At 35.3% G+C, this 19,303-nt stretch overlaps 1 protein-coding gene and 2 long non-coding RNA genes across 6 annotated transcripts in view; 2 read left to right on the top strand and 1 right to left on the bottom strand.

Moving 5' to 3' along the window:
* Nucleotides 1-11,042, top strand: part of sfrp5 (secreted frizzled-related protein 5) — a 36,359-nt gene extending 25,317 nt beyond the window's left edge. Inside the window, 1 exon segment of the mRNA NM_131858.1 lies at nt 9,871-11,042. Within this exon segment, the coding sequence (NP_571933.1) occupies nt 9,871-10,199 (329 nt within the window). The 3' untranslated portion in view covers nt 10,200-11,042.
* Nucleotides 1-19,303, bottom strand: part of LOC141377048 (uncharacterized) — a 99,838-nt gene that overhangs the window by 22,172 nt on the left and 58,363 nt on the right. For 2 of the 4 annotated variants that reach the window (XR_012388873.1, XR_012388872.1), the window contains one exon: nt 3,097-3,266. This is a non-coding gene — a long non-coding RNA (uncharacterized lncRNA). Of the gene's footprint in view, nt 1-1,824; nt 1,915-2,082; nt 3,273-15,504; nt 15,674-19,303 lie in introns of those variants that run through there. The other 2 variants (XR_012388874.1, XR_012388871.1) reach the window with 2 other exon arrangements.
* LOC141377050 (uncharacterized) lies at nt 915-3,273 on the top strand. Its single transcript, XR_012388876.1, has 2 exons — nt 915-1,898; nt 2,059-3,273. It is a non-coding gene; the product is annotated as an uncharacterized lncRNA (long non-coding RNA).

Raw genomic sequence — 19,303 nt, 5'->3', positions numbered from 1 at the left:
TTCTACCATGGAGTCCTGAAAATAATGATAATTCCTTACGTTTATAAAGATAAATACTGCCTACAATAATCATCCTCCAACAGTCAAACTATGTTTACATGTGCACGCCTTTTTGACTGTGTACTTGTCTATTTGTTTTTATATACACTCACCGGCCACTTTATTAGGTACACTTGCCCAACTGCTCGTTAATGCGAATTTTTAATCAGCCAATCACATGGCAGTAACTCAATGGATTTGGGCATGTAGACACGGTCAAGATGATCTGCTGCAGTTCAAAGGAAGCATCAGAATGGGGAAGAAAAGTAATAAATATGTATTTTTTGTCTATAAAACTCCAGTGCATTTTAGATTCCAGCTCCACAACTTCATATTTTGTTTTCAGAAAAAAGAAATTCATAAATTCCAGAAACAATATGAAGCTGTTTAGATGATGGGGGATGAGGGATATCCTTGGAAGGACAGTACTTTCTGTTCACTTCCATTGAAAAAGACAAACTTGTAGTCTTCAATCATTCTTAAAGAAAAAAAAAAAAAGATTTTTGTAAAATCTAAACAGTACTGTACATCACAGTTTGTTTTTCTCCTAATTGTATCATATCATATATTATTTGTGTGCTATTGAGCCATTTTTATCTTTTTAACTATTTTTATAGCGTAACAGTAGATGTTATTTACTGCCATTACATGGCTAAATTTCTTATTTTGTATTAATATTTAATATTTATAAGCCATTTATAACCACTTTAAAGTACATTTTTCAGACAAAAATAACCTATATGATCTCATTGCTTCTGTGTCACGTTATTTCCACTAATGGTAATATTGAGCAGTCTGAAAATGAACTGTCTTTAATCACCCTATTTAAGGAAGCCCTGATTAGGATAAAGAACATTAATAGGGAGTCTTTTCTTCAGAGATTCATCACTGCACTGCACTGACAATCCTTGGAGTTGAACATAATCCAATGATAATCACAGCATTATAGTGGCTTGGCTAATTGCATATACAGTGCAAATATATTATTTAACATTATAAATACTGCTAAATTTCTCCAGAATGACTTCAGCGGTAATGCTGGTGTGCCATTTTAATAGCTTTTCCAGATTAGGCTAAATGGTAAAGCAGTTCAGATAGAAAAAAGAGAAGATATTACTTATTGTGGGAATGTAAATAGTAATTCATTTATTACAGTTTAATAAAACTTACTGTCATAGAAATGTACTGTACATACAGTGTTCAGATGTCATTTTTTGGTCACACTTTACAATAAGGTACATTAGTTAATGTTAATTAATGTATTTACTAACATGAACAAACAATGAACAATACATTTAATACTGTATTTGTTAATGTTAGTTAACATTAGTTAATGAAAATACAGCAGTTTATTGTTAGTTCGTATTAACTCATGGTGCATTAACTAATGTTAACAAGCATGGACTTGGATGTTAATAATGCATTAGTAAATTTTCAATTATGATTAATATATGCTGTACATGTGTTGTTCATGATTAGTTCATGTTAGTAAATGCATTAATGAACCTTATTGTAAAGTGTTACCCATTTTTTTAATACTTGTCAGGTGTTTGTCTGAGAGAAGAGACTAAGAGTTTAAGAGTATGAGACCAGACCATAGATAATAAAATGGTAAATAGACACTATAATATTTGTACACTATACTTTTTCATTTGCTTATACAGTATATACCTATTTTTGGGGTTTCATTCAACAGTATATACATTTACTTTGTATTATTTGAGAAATATGTTGTATAACAAACATCAACAATTTTTTTTTTTATTTCATTATCATTTTTTCTTTCATTGCTGTATTAATAATGACTGTTGAGATGACTTTGAGTTCAATATATTATTTTAGTATCGCTTAGATCAAGAGTGTCCAAAGTTGGTCCTGGAGGGCCGGTGTCCTGCATAGTTTAGCTGCAACTTCCCTCAACACACCTCCCTGAAAGTTTCTAGTACACTTTGAAAGAGCTTGATTAGCTGGTTCAGATGTGTTGAATCGGGGTTGGAACCAAAATATGCAGGAAACCAGCCCTCCAGGACCAAGTTTGGACACCCCTGGCTTAGATATTCTAATGAGTTGTGTGACCATAGTGTTCGAAAGAAACTCCTGGCGTACCTGATCTCTGTTACCCTGATAAAGTGTTTGCAGAGACGTGGAGATGCAGTCAATAAAAGCTTTTAATTATTTTTCCACATTTTTCGAGTGCCTTGGACTTATTTTTGCAGTAAATGGACAGTTTTTCCATTTTAACCAAATGTTTTTATCTCAGTGTCTTGTTTAGTTTGGCTTTTACAATGTTTTAAGCTTTAATGACCTTTTGAAATTACTAAAATCATTTGCCAAAGTGATATGGGACTAATGGGGTAAAAACCTCATATGCGACCCTGGACTATAAAAGCAGTCATAAGTGTCTTTTTGGAATTTTCAAATATGAAATTAAAGAAATAAACTTTCCATTGCTGGTTTAGTTTGTTAGGACAGGAATATATTAGGATATGATAAGCTGTATAACTGTATTAGGATACAGTTGTTTAATATTAAGATACAACTATTTGGATATTTGTAGTGCAAGGGTGCAAAGAAAATCTATAAATTGAGAAAATCATCTTTAAAGTTGTCCAAATTAGGTACATACAGTAGCAATTTTACTGATCAAAAAATGAGATTTTAATGTATTTATAATATCCAATTTACCAAATATGATCTGTGTTTACTGTAATATTCCAAAACTTTTTTTGCATAAAATAAATGAATTATTTTTACCCACACAATGTATGTTTTGCTGTTGCCAAAAATGTACCCATGCAACATAACTGGAAACATGAACAAACATGATTGGTTTTGTCATCCAGGGTCACATATAAATAGTACTGTATAGCCGTATACATACAGTATATTCATCAACCAATCAGAATCAAGCATTCAACAGACTTTTTGTATCATCTGAAAATAAAACAATGTCCGATGTTTTTTGATTCCATTTGCCAATTTAGAATATATTACTAGTTCTAAAAACCAAGGCAAGTCTATTACCCGACTCTGGTTTTGGTTAGGTTTCAGACTTACTGAAAGAAGGCTGCAAATGCTCAGGGTGACACTTTTCTCCTTGCCATCCTTCATCTGCTGTCAGACCTACTGCCAGCAATTTAAAGCAGCTCTTGTGGTTTCGGCTTGTCACCACGATATTGCCCAGGCGTGTTCACTCCTCACAAGCATTATGGGTCATGAGCGATTACCTGAATCTGAGAAAAAAATAAAAAAATAAAACACTGTGAAACTGAACTACATGGTTAGGCATGTGAGATGTACAGTAATACGATTATTTATCTGTGACTAAATGCACATTTGTATAGTGGTATATAATTTAAATAGATTACATTTACATTTATACATTTGGCTTTTGTCCAAAGCGACTTATATTTAATGCCTCCTCAATTGTTTCTGTTATATAAAGAGAGGTAACTATGTAATGCTAAGGCTGATTACCCCAAAAAAGTGCAAATAAACACACAGAGCTCTGGAAGCCTTCAAAATCGGTTTATTTGTTCAAGCGTCTGACACAGCAACAGTAGTCTACTATTTTTTTTTAAATAACAAGATTTCTTACACTGAAGGATGGTCACACATTTAGAAATAAAATGTTAACATAGTTAGTGGTGACCTTGACCATTAAAAAGTCATATATCGAGCTATGCAGGTTAACTATGTTTAAATATAATAACTGTAACTGTTATAAGCTGTAAGCTACTACAATTTAAAATCCTAAAAGTTAAGGTAACTCAAACCATTTGAGGAAACAGATTGCAACAAACCATTTAAGTTAAAAAAACTATTCCTAATGAGTACTGTGAACTTAATCCATTTGAGTAAATGAAGCAATTCAAGCACAGTTAAATCCAATAATTGAAGAGAACTCAAACCAACTGAGAACTGTCAAACCCAATAAGTTAAGGCAACTCAAACTGCTTGAGGAAACCGATTGCTACAAACCATTTAAGTAAAAAAAAAAAATAAATAAAAAAAAAAACTAGTCTATATAAGTATTGTGAACACTACACTCATTTAATTTGTTAAAGTTGACTATTGGGTTTTACAGTGTAGTTAATTGTCTCAAGTTAATGAAGTTATGGTAAATAATAACCGTAACCTTTCTTAATTGGATTGTTATGCAATAATGTGCACCGCTTTGTAAAGCTGCTATGAAACAATAATTATTGTGATAATCACTGTACAAATCAACTAAAATGAAATCCAAAAGACCACAACTCAAACACATTAGCACAAAACAAATCACCATGCAACTACATGTATCCATTCACTGTATTATGTTCATTGTGGCAGTACTGAGTTGAAACCCCTTCTGCAGTGATAGTGCACCTAAAAAATGAAACTTCTGTCATCATTCATCCACTTATATTCCACTTGTTCCAAACTTGCCTTGCCTTGGTAAACTATTCCTTGAGGAACTGCCTTAGTTGCATATATGCCACAATTTAAAGATTTTGGTCTATATTGACATGACAGCATAACGAATTTGCAGTAGATTGTACATAATCATGATGTGAATATCCCATTTCATTATACCACAAAGGTGTTTTTTAAAATTGAGATCTGATGTTTGGTTTTGGGAGTTGTGGAGCTGTGAATCGATGGATTTGCTCTTCAGTGTTTGGAATTTTTAGCAGTGAAAATTAAACCACACTGAACTGAACTAAACTGAACTTCAACTCTAAAAACTCTACTGACATACATTTAATCTACTAGAACATCTATGTTGAGCTGTTTTAACACAATTTACATTGTAAAAGCGCTATAGAAATAAAGATTTATTGAACTGAATTGATTTGAATTCAATACATTTGAAATGGGTCTAGAATGTGGAGGCAATTTTAGTATAGTAAACTTGTTGACCGTACCATTTATATGCCATAGTTTAATATCATAGTTTTGTTTCCTTTCAGCTAATCCAGTCTGGTCATTTTTCTCTGACATTTTTTACCCACAACTCACAGGATGTTTTTCCTTTTTCTGATCAGTTTCTGCAAACCCTACACTGTAAAACCCAATAGTCAACTTTATGAAATGAAAAGAGTGTAGTTAACTCAAAATTGACTGAAAGTTAGTTCTACTCATTTCAACCGATCGTTGCAAATCATTTAAGTAAAAAAATAAAAAATAAAAAAATAACTTATATGAGTATTGTAACTTACTCCATTTAAGTTGAATTATTGAGGTATTTAATTAACTCATTACCTTCAACACTAAATTCGAAACTATTTCCAAATGAGTAGAAGTAACTTTAAGTCAATTTTGAGTTAACTACACTCATTACATTTGATAAAGTTGACTATTGGGTTTTACAGTGTAGTTAATTGGTTCAAATTATTAGTAACCAATAAAGTTATGGTAAATAATAACCTTAACCTTTCCGAATTGGATAGTTATGCAAACTAGTTGACCGTACCATTTAGATGCCATAGTTTAATATCATCTTGTTTTCTTTCAGCTGAACCAGTCTAATAATTTTTCTCTGACATTTCCACCCACAACTCACAGGATGTTTTTCCTTTTTCTGATCAGTTTCTGCAAACTCTTTACTAAAAATTGTAACAGTCAACTTTATCAAATGAAATGAGCGTAGTTAACTCAAAATTGACTGAAAGTTAATTCTACTCATTTGGAAATAGTTTTGAATTCAGTGTTGAAGGTAATGAGTTAATACCTCAATAATTCAACTTAAATGGAGTAAGTTCACAGTACTCATATAGATTAGGTTTTTTTTTAACTCAAATGGTTTGTTGCAATCGGTTTCCTCAAACGGTTTGAGTTGCCTTAACCTATTGGGTTTTACAGGACTCAGTTGGTTTGAGTTCTCTTTATTTATCGGGTTTTACTGTGGTCAAATTGCTTCATTTACTCAAAAGGATTAAGTTCACAGTACTCATTGGGATTAGTTTTTGAACTTAAATGGTTTGTTGCAATCTGTTTCCTCAAATGGTTTAAGTTACCTTAACTTTTTGGGTTTTACAGTGTATAGTTCTGCATTAGCATTCCAATAGAGCAGCAGTTTCTGATATACTCAGAGCAGCCTTTGTCTCTACAATCTACAACCACTTAAATCCTACTTCTTCCCATTTCGATGCTTCGTTTAAACTATCTTCATCACGTATACATGCCTAAGTTCATTGAGTTACTGCCACATGATTTACCTCATGATTTATGCCTCATTTTTGCATATTTTGCAGGTGATTAAATATCTGCGTTAATAAATAGTTGAACAGGTGTACTTAAGGCAGCATGGTGGGTCAGTGGTTAGCACTGTCGCCTCACAGCATGAAGGTCACTGGTTTGAGTCCCGGCTGGGCCAGGAGGTGTTTCTGTGTTGAGTTTGCATGTTCTCCCTGTGATCCTCTACAGTCCAAAGACATGCGCTATAGGTGAATTGTGTGAAATGTGACTGTATGGGTGTTTCCCAGTACAGGGTTGCGGCTGGAAGGACATCTGCCGGATAAAACATATGCTGGAATAGTTGCCAGTTCATTCCGTGGTGACCCCTGATAAATAAGGGACTAAGCAGAAGGAAAAAAAATGAAATTAAAGGTATACCTAAGAAGGTGGATAGTTATAATACACCCAATGCATTAAAAATCTTTCCAAATCTATTTTCTCTCATTCAATGACGGTAGGAATACACGTTCATTATATTTATAATAAGTTTTAATCCTGATATCTGATTTGTCTTATAACATTTAAAAAGAAATTATCAAAACTAATATTTGTACCAAATATCAGTACCAAATATCCCCAAGCAGGTGAACTAAAACTCTTATCAGCTGAACCTTTTTCAAAAATACATTCCTTCACTTCCAGAGATGCATGAATGTTTATGATAGCAGACAAGGAGCCCAGCTTGCACTGATAATGCTTTTAAATTCTCCATGATGCTTCGGGACAAAATGTTGTCATTGATTAATGCGCTCTCAGCAAGCTTTCAGCACGAGTTCTGTAACAACGCATCAATTATAGGTTTCACTTGCTAGTTGTATAATATAAGACATAAGAAACAAGAGAATCAGAGAATGTGGATCAAAAATGTTTGCTGTAAGCAGAGCTGATCCCTTAAACATTAATACGGTTTCTGAAGAAAAATAAAAAAATAGACATGGTTCAAATAAAAGTTGTAGAGATAAAAGCTTTAGTGCTGGACTCACAAAGGAAAGCTTTGAAGGAATGTTTCCATGTGTACATCCAAACTACATGTACCCATGATAAACAAGACTTGCTGTAAATCTCTAAAAGATGGTTAACATCCTTCCAGAATTGTGATTTTGGTGATGTATGTAATGAAAATCCAAAATATATCAAAGCAAGCAAGGTTTGGTGATGTGGCTGGGCTACCGAAAGGTTGTTCACATTTCACATCTGTCTTTAAAACTTTCCGTTCGACTCCCCGTCTTTTCCCGGGTGAGAGCAATTAGTGCCATCCACATTTAAATGATGCTGCTCTGGGGAGGTGTAAACTATTTCAGCATTCTGCACAGCCCTGCTTCTTCCTGTGTGCTCTTTGTGAACGCTCTTGTTGCTTGAGACAGCAGAAATATATGGGAGAACCAGAGTGTGACCAAAGATCCCATGAGAAGACTTTTTTCTTTTCCAATGGATAAAGTTAAATGATGACACACAGAACCAAGACCTTTTCCGAATAATCTCTTTGCTCTTTTCTTGGAGGTTTTAATAAGATAGTTCAGTTGTAAATGAAAAGGATGTCATTATATTTACACTCCCTTATGTCATTCCAAAGACAAACGTTTCATTTTGGGGTTCATGGGGGAAAATGTAGAGGGTTTATTTATTTATTAAAGAATTTAATTACAAAAATGCTACATTTAAACAAACTTTTAAATAAAATACATGAAGGGTCAATATCAATTTGATTAAAAATATTGTCTAGTTTTAAAACAAGAAATAATGCCAAAACTTTCATTCACAGGTAGTTCCAGTCAGTTTTGATCACTGATCAAAATGTGCTTCTCCCAAACATTTGTAGTTACACTGTAAAAAAAAATTGACCTTAAATTCACAGTAAATTACTGGCTAATAATTGCATTACTTTCACAGTTAAATACTGTATGTAAATTGACAGCAAATTACCGTTAGGTAGTTCACAGTAATTTTACTGTGGTTTTGTTACATTAAATTACTGTGAAATTACAGCCACATAGTGTAACTTTACAGTAGATAGTACCATTAGAAAGTCCATTACTGTGATTTCACAGTAATATCTTGTAGAATTAACTATATTTTACTGTGAAGCAGGCTTTCCTCGGCTATTCATTCTGACATTTACCCTGACTTTGAAATCATTTTGGGCGTTTAACAGTGTTTGGTTTTATGAATCAATTACTTTTGTTCCAGTTTGTTACGTTTTTGGCTAAGCACACAGTTATGTTCATTAAAAATTATTTAATATTTCCATGTTAACCTTATAAAAGCAAATAAAGGTCCAGTGCACCCAAAAAAGAAAAATTATTATGACACTGATGTCATTTCAAAACAGGATGATATTCTTTCAAGTTATTGTTGAAGATGTAAACAAAGTGTTTTGGGGGCTACAATAACAATCTGTTTTTTCTAAATATCAAAAAAGTGCCAAAACTAGCATAAAAGTTCATTTGTATTAATGTCTATGTTGAATGAAATAAAAAGAGTTTGAATTCCTATAACTAACATGCAAAAGATAAAGCCCTTTTTGCAGTAATTTGCTGTAATCATGCAACCTGCCTTAATTTAACAATAAAATGAATACAACACATTACTGTGAATTCCTACAGTTAAATCCTGTAAAGTGATGCTAATGTGATTTACTATGAAAATTACAGTAACATGTTGTAAAGATATGGACTTTTTTTTTTTACTGTGTACAGTACCGTAACCACTTACATGTGCTGCAAAGGAAACAGATGAGGACGGTTAATGGCAGATGCGAAATTTGTAAAATTAGTCCTCATCAATTATGCCACAAAATGAAATTATTTGAAGATATATAGTTAATTTCGAGGGGTAGCATATATTGTCAGCTTCAAATATCTATCGAAATGAATTGATTTTGAATTGAAATGATTGATATGATTGAATGAATTTTTACACCCTTCTTTAAGTAGGTAGTTCATTCTGATAGACATTTGAAGCTGACAAGACGTACTAATTCTGTTTTTTTTTCATGAAATATAACAGATTGAGCTTCCAGTAGTACATTCTGAGGAGGTAGCACAGATCATCAGAACACTGCGCGCCTCTTTCTCTGTCTTTGCACCAAAGCCGGTTGATTTTTAGCATCTAATGATGCGATGAACTAAATTAAACATTCTTAGCACACAGATGTGATCATTCGCTTCAGGGAACAGCCAGTGCTGATCACGTCAGTATAATCGTTCGCGTCAAAGAGTTAAAAGTGTGTTATTTTTCTTTTTTTCTTTCATCATTCAGTATTTCGTGTACTACTAGAGGTACCACACTTTGAGAACCACTGAGGTAGATATTTAAAAGATAATTTGAATGCAAATATGTTTAATGGTTCATTTGATGCTTAAAACTGCTGTCAGAATTTAGGATAAATTACACAATGCAGTTAAAGTTATGACTAAATTACAACAAAAATATTATGTGTTAAAATAATTGTCATGTACAAACTTGCACAAAAGAACATCCAGTACAATTAGGAACATACATTAGCTGTTGAATGATTTTTTTCTCCTCTATGTTTGGCTGTTAGATTAATCAACAATAATAAATGCCTTGATCTTGATATGATATAATTTAAATCTTTTGTTCTATCTACAGCACTCAAGATGAAAATTAAAGAGGCGAAAAAGGAAAAAGGCGACCGCAAGCTCATCGCAGCGCAAAAGAAAAAGAAGGTTCTGAAAATGGGAATACTGAGAAAGAAAGACCTAAAGAAGCTCACTCTATACATCAAGAATGGAGCCAACTGCCCCTGCTCACAACTGGACAACCTAGGGAGCAACTTCCTTATCATGGGCCGCAAAGTAGACCAGCAGCTACTGCTCATGTCCATCCACAAGTGGGACAAAAAGAGCAAGGAACTCAAGTTTGCCATTAAATACATCAAGTCTCAGCAGTGTCCCACCTATCACAGTGTCTTCCAGTGACCAATGACTTTTTGGTGGTCTTCCAATAACTCTTTCAGAGACTGTATCCATGCCTAATTCCGACCATTAGTACAGATGTATTTTATAACTCAAGAAACGGCTTTTGGAAACTGCTTAGGACTTAATCCATCATCAAGTACAGCTACGTTCTGTTGGCAACTGTATCTGCATAAAAAGTTATTGTTTATGAAGCAATCAGCACACTTACGATACTCATGCATATATTTTAGGGAAACTTTCCTGTTTCAGACTACAGGGTTTTTTTTTTTTTTTTTTTGGAAAGACATTGACGACCCTTTCAATCAACATGAGAAAGAAAATTGTGAACAAAAGCTTTAAAGTTAATGAGCACATATTTGATTTCAGTGGCCAGATTCCATTTAAAAGAGTGAAAAAAGAGCAAACATGGTGCCAACTGGGTTTTATTTGTATCTTCTATTTTGTAGATAAGGAATAAAAAGTTTTTATTATATACCACATTGACACAATCGTGATCATTAGCACCAGATTGAGACATAAGTCGGGTTGTGGCTTGAATCTTGGGAGGTAAGACAGCTGATGGATTGAAAAGTGTTGGTCAGGATGGCAGCCCAAATACATCAACCGCAGGCCAGTGAGCAAGTCTGGACAATATCATATTGGCCGAGCTCATGACAGACTATGGACTCGTTCGAGCAGTTTGGTTGGTGAGGTGTTTCTATTCTGCTTTCTATACAGTATGCAACTGTGTTTTCTTTTTTACTAAAGTTATTATATATTGCTACAAACCTATGTACAGTACATGGTATGAAAAGAGCCTTCCAACATTTCATCTGACTGTAATAAAGGATAACATTTAACTGAGCTAGTTCTGTTTAATCTAAAAATTAGGAAAAAAAATTAAGGTTTAATTAAAAAAAAAAAAATCACAGACAAATGACTTTATTTTTTGGCAATGTGTGAACAGCTTAAAACAAAATTTATCAAAGGTTTGGCTTTCCCCAACCAACTAGGAGGTTTATGAAAACTGTAGACTGTAGAATGTTGATAGTTTCTATGCAGTAAAATCTGAAGCACTTATTGTTTACCTGCCCTCCCAAATTTAAGAGACTAATTCAAAGTACAGTCGCACATAGGCTAATGTATACAGCGGGAAAATACGTATTGACCATTCTTTTGGATGTTAATAGCAACCAAAGAAATCTATATCTATATACTGTATGCAAGGAACAAATCTAATTACTTTACAAATGAAGTTAAGTGTAATAAAATGAAATGTATTAAGAAAAAGAGAAAAAGTATTGAAGAAAAGATGAAGAAAGGGAGGTTTAGAAAGACAGTGAAGGCCCAGACAGCAGTTATTCAGCAATCCTCTGCTCTTTCTCATTGTAAATCAAAATTAGCTGCTTCAGTCCAACATCTACATTATCAGGATGATAAAGATAAAACCAGAGTGGACATTTCAGCAACACAATGATCAAAACACAGCCAAGGAAACTCTCAAATGCTTTCAGAGAAAGAAAATCAAGCTGTAGAGTGGCCTAGCCAAACACCTGACTTGAATCCAATATAAAATACAAATTAAAGATCAGAATTGATAAACGAGACCCACAAAACAAAAATAATTAATCTTTTTACAGTACTGTGATGGTTGGGTTTAGAGTCGGAGTGCGCTGTAGAAATTAATTAAATACAATTATTGGGAAATTTAATAAGTAATATAATTAATTTTTGTTAACTTCCTTCAGCAACCATATCTGATCTAGCAACAACCGTCAAATCTACTTTAGCAAGGTTTTCTGATTTTATAAACTACACAGCATTATATTCACAGACTAAATTCAGGCAAACTTTAGCATACAAATATACATTGGATAATCAAAAATGATATAAAGTGTATTACCTTGTAAAACAGTTTAAAATTAAGAATACTTTTTAAAAAGTTTTCAAGGGGCCTTCAATTTCTCTTAATTGATTTATCAGCTGGTAATACATTTTAGGACCCTATGGACACCCTCTAAGTGTCAACCTGTCTAAACAAAAGGCAAAATAGAAATTCCATGATTCAGTGGCAAGCTTTGTAAAAGTAAATAGATTCTCTGAGATTAGGAAGCAAAGAGCCTCCCATCAAATAGATGCTCATGCTGGCTTTGCTGCTATTATGTATATAATGCACAACCCCTCGTTAGCGGCCTTTTGTCTATGGGGGTCTGTCAGCTCAACTCTCACTTTTCAAACAGTCTCCACAGAGCATACATCACACGCAACACAAAACAACACAGTCTAATACGGGCTGCTTTTTACTTTGTGATGGTGCAAGCATCTGATCACCAGAGGTGTTAGACACATTCATGCTGTCCAATTACAGAATGTGAACCACCATGCAACTCGGACCTTGTTTACACTTGCTATTATTACTTGCTTTAATCGATTTGAAAAATCAGATGAGGAAGAACCTCCTGACTATGACCAATCACTTTTGTCCACTTCCACTTTTATTTCTGTAAAAAGAAGGCATGTGGTTGGGTGAATTTACTGTAAAGTTTGCATATGAACACCAAAGACGAAATCTGCTTTCTTTCTGTTCATCTTCCAAATCTATCTTTTTATATTCTGCCGAACAAAATGAGAAAAAAAAAATGATCAAAGTTTTCAGTAAGACCTGTGCATTGTTTTCCAAGTCTTCTGAAGTAATTATGAGAGCTTTGTGTGCAGAAATAAAGCTATTATTTACAGATTTCTCTTAATTAGTGAGATGTTGATAACGGTATAAATTTCACCAAAAGTTGAACAGTGAACAAGTTAAATTGATAACATCCAATTCAGTTTGACCAAAATATTAAGATTAGATCGATTCATTGAAAACAACTGTACCTGTACTTTTAGATAAAGATTTTACAGTGAAGCAACTTGAATTCCAGATGTGTTGCTCACATAAAACTGTTGATTACTTCATTAGACTTCATTTGGCCATTTTTGTTTTTATCTGTCACATTCCCCGAAATAATAACAAAATAATAACAACAACAAGGATCCAAGATGCAAGGTCTTTTAAAAGTACAAAAAATGCAAAGCTGTTCAAAAAAACAAAAAAAACAACAACAAAAAAACCAAAGAAACGTCGTGCTCTATGGAAGAGCCAGTGAAGTCCAGATAGCTCCCTGGAAAACAGCTAGCAGTTCAGAGCTCAACCTGACAAGACACAGAGTAATGTTGAGTCTAGAGTTTGAGCATGCAAAATTCTATCAGTGCTGCGAAAAGAGGTGGGATTAAATAAGATGATTACACATTTTAAAAGCAAGTGATTGCTCCTTTTTTTACATTTTCTCCAAAGAGGTCATGTTTTGATCTTCATCTGATCTCACACAGTCAGGTGATGAGATTTTGTAGGTCAGAGTTCACCAAGCTTGAACTTTGCAACGCAGTGAACTGCAAAACTTATTGCACGAGCTTGCGTTTACATTTGCGTGTATGAATGGAAGTCTATGGGGTGAAAAGTCCAGTGTGACTGCGGCTTCACAATGATAAACAACGAACTGACAATGATACAAAATTTTGTATCATTAAAAACATTTGAGAAACAGATTCTGATATTTGCTACATATAAATTGGCTTTTATCTCATTATATTAATGTAAACACAGCTTACTATCAGTCTGGTTCGCATTGCCAGCAATAGGTCAGACTTGGTTCTAGTGCATGTTGGACTCCGGCAGGGTTGCCCCTCGTCACCAATTCTGTTCATAATTTTGATGGACAGAATTTCAAGGGGCAGCCTTGGGCTGAAGGTGGTCCGATTCGGGGACCATAGGATTTCATCTCTGCTGTTTGCAGACGATCTTGTTCTGTTGGCTTCATTAAACATGGACCTTCAGCATGCACTGGGGTGGTTTGCTGCCAAGTGTGATGCGGCTGGGATGAGAATCAGCACCTCCAATTCCGAAGCCATGGTGCTCCATTGGAAAAAGGTGGTTTGCCATTTGCAGGTTGGAGGAAAGTCCTAACCCATTTGGAGGAGTTTAAGCATCTTGGGGTTTTGTTCACGAGTGGGAGAAGGATGGAATGTGAGATTGACAGACGGATTGGTGCAGCGGCAGCAGTAATGCAGTCGATTTACCGGTCCATTACGGTAAAGAAGGAGCAGAGCCGAAAGGCAAAGCTTTCGATTTACCGGTCAATCTACAATCCTACCTTCACCTATGGTCATGAGATTTGGGCCATGACCGAAAGGACAAGATCTCGGATACAAGCGGCCGAAATGAGTATCCTTCGCAGGGTGGCAGGGCACACTCTTATGGATAGGGTGAGGAGCTCTGACACTTGGGAGGAGCTCGGAATAGCTCCTCCACATCGAGAGAAGTCAGCTGAGGTGACCTGGGCATCTGTTTTGGACGCCTCCTGGACACCTACCTAGGGAGGTGTTTCAGGCATGTCCCATCGGGGGGAGGCCTTGGGGAAGACCCAGGACACGCTGAAGGTGCTATGTCTTTCAGCTGGTCTGGGAACACCTCGGGATCCCCCGCGGAGGAGCTGGAGGAAGTGACTTTTAAAATGTCCGCTAAGCCTCTGCTTACTATAATCAAATCACTTGTAACTTAAACCTTTCTTTACTGTATTAATGATTATTTCAGGTTCAAGTGGTACTTGTAAGAAATTGGATGGAGGCAAAGTATGGCTGTTTGTAATTCATACAGTGCCATCTACTGTTAAAAACTAATCTCAGAATCGATTTAAGGATAGCAGTGCATTTTGAAAATCTCAGAATCAGTGCAGAATCAATTTCTCAAATGATGTTTCACTACAAAATTGGTGTTTAAAAAAAATATGTTGTGTGCCAGACAAATTCAGGAAAACTGCATAGTGTAGTCAATCAGATTCTACAAACTACGTACAAATTTGAAAGTAATGGAGACATGCTCAATTAGACTGAAAAGGAGGAGAGGAAAGATCCAGTGAGACATGAACATGAGATAACTGTGCAGCAGAGAGAGAGAGTGCGACACAAGAAGAGAAAGAGTCTTCTCATAGCAGCTTATCAGACGGACAGTCCTGGCCCCTCACTCTCATCCTTCTGTCAGCATCACCGCAAAGGTCACTTACCGTAATTAAAAAAGCCCTGACGGCCGCGGACAGGGGGAACAGGGCTCCGCTTTGTGCCAGATGACCGGTGATATAAACAGCCCACCACACCAGCAATCAAAAGATAATTTATACCCTCTGTCAGCTTCTGTGTCATACTGATTTCCCTGAAAGGTTAATATCACTGGGAATGTAGGGCCTAGCCAAGAGTGGCCTCAAACCCCTCACTCTCTCTGGTTTTATCTCACCCCAGTAATCTCGGATCCATCAGCAGGGATGGAGAATGGCGCCTTTGTGTTGTTCAATTGCTGCTACTGTGCTTGAAGGCGCGTTGTTGCAGGTTGATTAAAAACTGGCTGAGAGATCAGTAGAGACTCGTGTCTTTGTAGAGGACTTGTTGAGCCACGCTTTTGGGCACTGCAGAAAAAAAACAGCATCCGATGAGTAGCCATCCATAAGTACTTTGAAATCAGTAATTTTAGGGAGTTTTATTTACTTGTGTTTTTTTTTTTTTTCAAATGGTGTACATTCAATATAAAGCTGTAAATCTTTATATATCTCCATATTCTGACCACTCATTGTAAACTCAACTCAAATTTGGATGAAATATAGACAAACTCAACAGTTGAGTTTAATGTATTTATTAAATGTTAAACCAAACAGTTGGATTTGTTCATATTTCCCCAAATTTAGGTTGAAACCGCCTAGCATTTTAAGTTGAAATTTAAATTTTGAGTTTAAATTTTGAGTTTTTACTGTACAATACCAGGTAAGCAGCTGAGCAAGTTAACCATGTCAGAAATCACTCCATTGCAGATTTGCATCTGGAAAAAAACACTATGCAACAAGATAGATAGAAAAATCATGTTCTAAAGTAAATATGTTTAAAAAATGCACCACACACACATACTGGATCTCATTCATGAAATATGAGCGGGACTAATTTCTGTGCAAACTGTTCTTAAGTCCTTTTTTAAGTAAATCGTTGCATCGAATTGAATACGACAATTTATGTAAGAATGTTTATATGGATAATTTACACAGAAATTTGTTCCGCTCATGTTTCACGAATGAGGCCTGATGGGGTACATGTAAGACAGGGAATTACAGACAGGATGCGATTGAGTCCTGGCAGCGGATTTCAGCTGAAAGAAAGCTTAAGGAACACTGAGCTCAGACCTATACTTTCCATCTCATGTTTTAATACAGCATGTTTGGCTAGCCCTGAAAACAACTCATCATTTACCATCTGGCCAAGCTGAAATGTCTTTATAGGACGTTCAATAGAGGTTTATCTGTAGCAAAAAAACCAGTCTCTTATTTTGACCAGTGATCATAATATTATGAAGAGATTTATGATCAGTGTTGGAAGTGAAAATAAATTATATATATATATATATATATATATATATATATATATATATATATATATATATATATATATATATATATATATATATATCAAACTACATAACGACTATAGTACTTTTTTTAAATGATCAACAAAATGATCATTTTGAATGATCAACAAAAGGTATTTTACTATTAATATGAAAATTACATTGAAATAATTTTATATAGGCCCCAAAACAACTTCAAAACAGGGGCCTCTAAAAAAGGCTTTCCTGAAACCTCAAATACATTGACACTTTATTAGACGTATGTCACTGAAAAAGCACATTCCGGATAGGCTACTTACAATTAGTGGGTGTGCATTGTCTTGATAATAGCTTTAACATCTTGATCATGAGTGATTAGGTTTTATTTTGAGCATGCGTTCAAACTCTCATCTGTCAATCTTGAGCACTGGTTGTACTTAATATTGATATTACTGTTTCTTACCACTTCTATTCAAATATTCAATGTTCCTCCAAATTGTTCCCGATCACTTTCCGACCAGTTTGACAAGCTTTTTCAAAATCCTGAAATAATCCCAGAACGCAATGAACTTGACCTTCCGTTTCCAATATGACAAGAAATATTAGACAATATATTTAACTTGTCTTTTGGAGTCATTATTTTAACACTATATATTACATTACGGGCATCACGGTGGTGCAGTGGGTGGTATGACAGCAAGAAGATCACAGCAATAAGGTCGCTAGTTCGAACCTCAGCTGGGTCATTTGGCTTTTCTGTGTGGAGTTTGCATGTTCTCCCCATGTTCGCGTGGATTTCCTCTGGGTGCTCAGGTTTCCCACACAAGTCCAAAAACATGCCTACAGGTGTAAGCTAAATTGTCCATAGTGTATTTGTGTGAACGAGTGTGTATAGATGTATCCCAGTGATGGGTTGCAGCTGGAAGGGCATTCACTGTGTAAAGCATGTGCTGGAAAAGTTGGCGGTTTATTCCACTGTGGTGACCCCAGATGAATAAAGGGACTAAGTTTAAAAGAAAACGAATGAATGAATGAATGAATGAATGAATGAATGAATGAATGAATGAATGAGTAAATGAATGAATGAATGAATGAATGAATGAATGAATGAATGAATGGATGAATGAATGAATGAATGAATGAATGAATGAATGAATGAATGAATGAATGAATGAATGAATGAATGAATGAAAATTACGCTACACAATTCATTTTAAAATGCTTTTGCAAATAAGCAAAGACAATGATAGTCAGGTTGAGGCAATTTACTAGGAACACAAGAACAAAATAGGCTAAGGTGTAGTTTGTTAAACAAATGCCATTAACCCAGCCTGATTTCATGAAGAAATGTAACTATTTTATCTACAATATTGTCAGAAAATTGGCTAATTCTTTCAAAACCCATGATTTTTAAAAAGAGATGTGCTCCCAAATCCCACATCTAACCCTACCCATCATTGGGGTATGAGCAAACCATGCTGAAATGTCCGGATGAGCTCGTACAAATAAATACAAATTAGCCACTGCATCAAAAATCTGCAAATTGCCATGAGATGGTTGGTTAAGCTAAACACCCTGAACCTTAAAGGGGATCTATTATGTCCCATTTTACAAGATGTAAACTCTATGATGTCCATAGAGTGTGTATGTTAAGTCTCAGCTCAAAATACCTCTTTAAAACTGTCCCTTTGAGGCTTTGATCATAATTGTGCTGTTTTGGCGACTTGACACATTAAATTCAAACAAGATTGTGCTTCTTTTAAAAGAGGACAGAGCTGCAAAGCCTGTGTGTCACCATAGCAGCACAATTAAAACAGAAATAATGTTATCTCTGAGAAAAACTGAAACTATCAAAGGAAGTGGCTCAGAAAATGGTCATGTATGGAGATTACAGTGTTTACTTGTGCATCTAAAAATCCACTTTTATAATCTTCTTAATCCTAGTTCACACTACAAGATTTTAAGCCCGATTTGAGCCCAATGTGGAAGTTACTGAGCTCGCGAACAGATCAAGCTGTGATCGGGGAAAAATCTGGGGGTGCTCTGTGCTCAGCAGTCTTTATGAACTACTGAACAACGCATCAAAGAGGCTAGCTGATGCGTCGCCAAAACCTCGCAGATGAAAATCCAATATCTAGCATGCTGAATATTCTAGAGCGTCGGCCGACTCGACACCTCATGTGGTCACAAGTAGAGACGAGCTGCAGCCAATGAGAGAGCATATCAGCATGAGCTGAATGGTCATTGTGTTCAGGGGCTGAACAGAAATGTCTGTGATTGGCCAAATGGACATTGATGCACTCGCTTCACTTTGGGTTTACACTAAAAATTTTATTTTATTTTATTTTTTGGTATTACAGCCTATTTACTTGTGCTACTAGAGCACCTGCTTTTATTTTCACTTTCATAAATGGTAGCTCTTTCGCGGCACAGGATATGCTGTTTTGAAAGACATCAGCTGATTGATGATGTTTTTAAACACTCCTTTGAAAGCTTTTAGCGAAGTTCGAAACGCTGTCATAGATGTCATCAGCACACAAGTGTTCAGCTTTTTCTGACGGCTACTTCCTCAACATTGTATTGTCTGTGGTTTGGTAGCTTGACTGATCTGTTGGGGAACGAGTTGTTGTCAGATCATGTAGTGTGTGACCCCTAGGGCTGTAACAAC

Source organism: Danio rerio, chromosome 13 (assembly GCF_049306965.1).
Source record: "Danio rerio strain Tuebingen ecotype United States chromosome 13, GRCz12tu, whole genome shotgun sequence".
NCBI lineage: Eukaryota > Metazoa > Chordata > Actinopteri > Cypriniformes > Danionidae > Danio > Danio rerio.
Note: the sequence above shows the minus strand (reverse complement) of the source record. Positions and strands in the feature narration are given on the sequence as shown.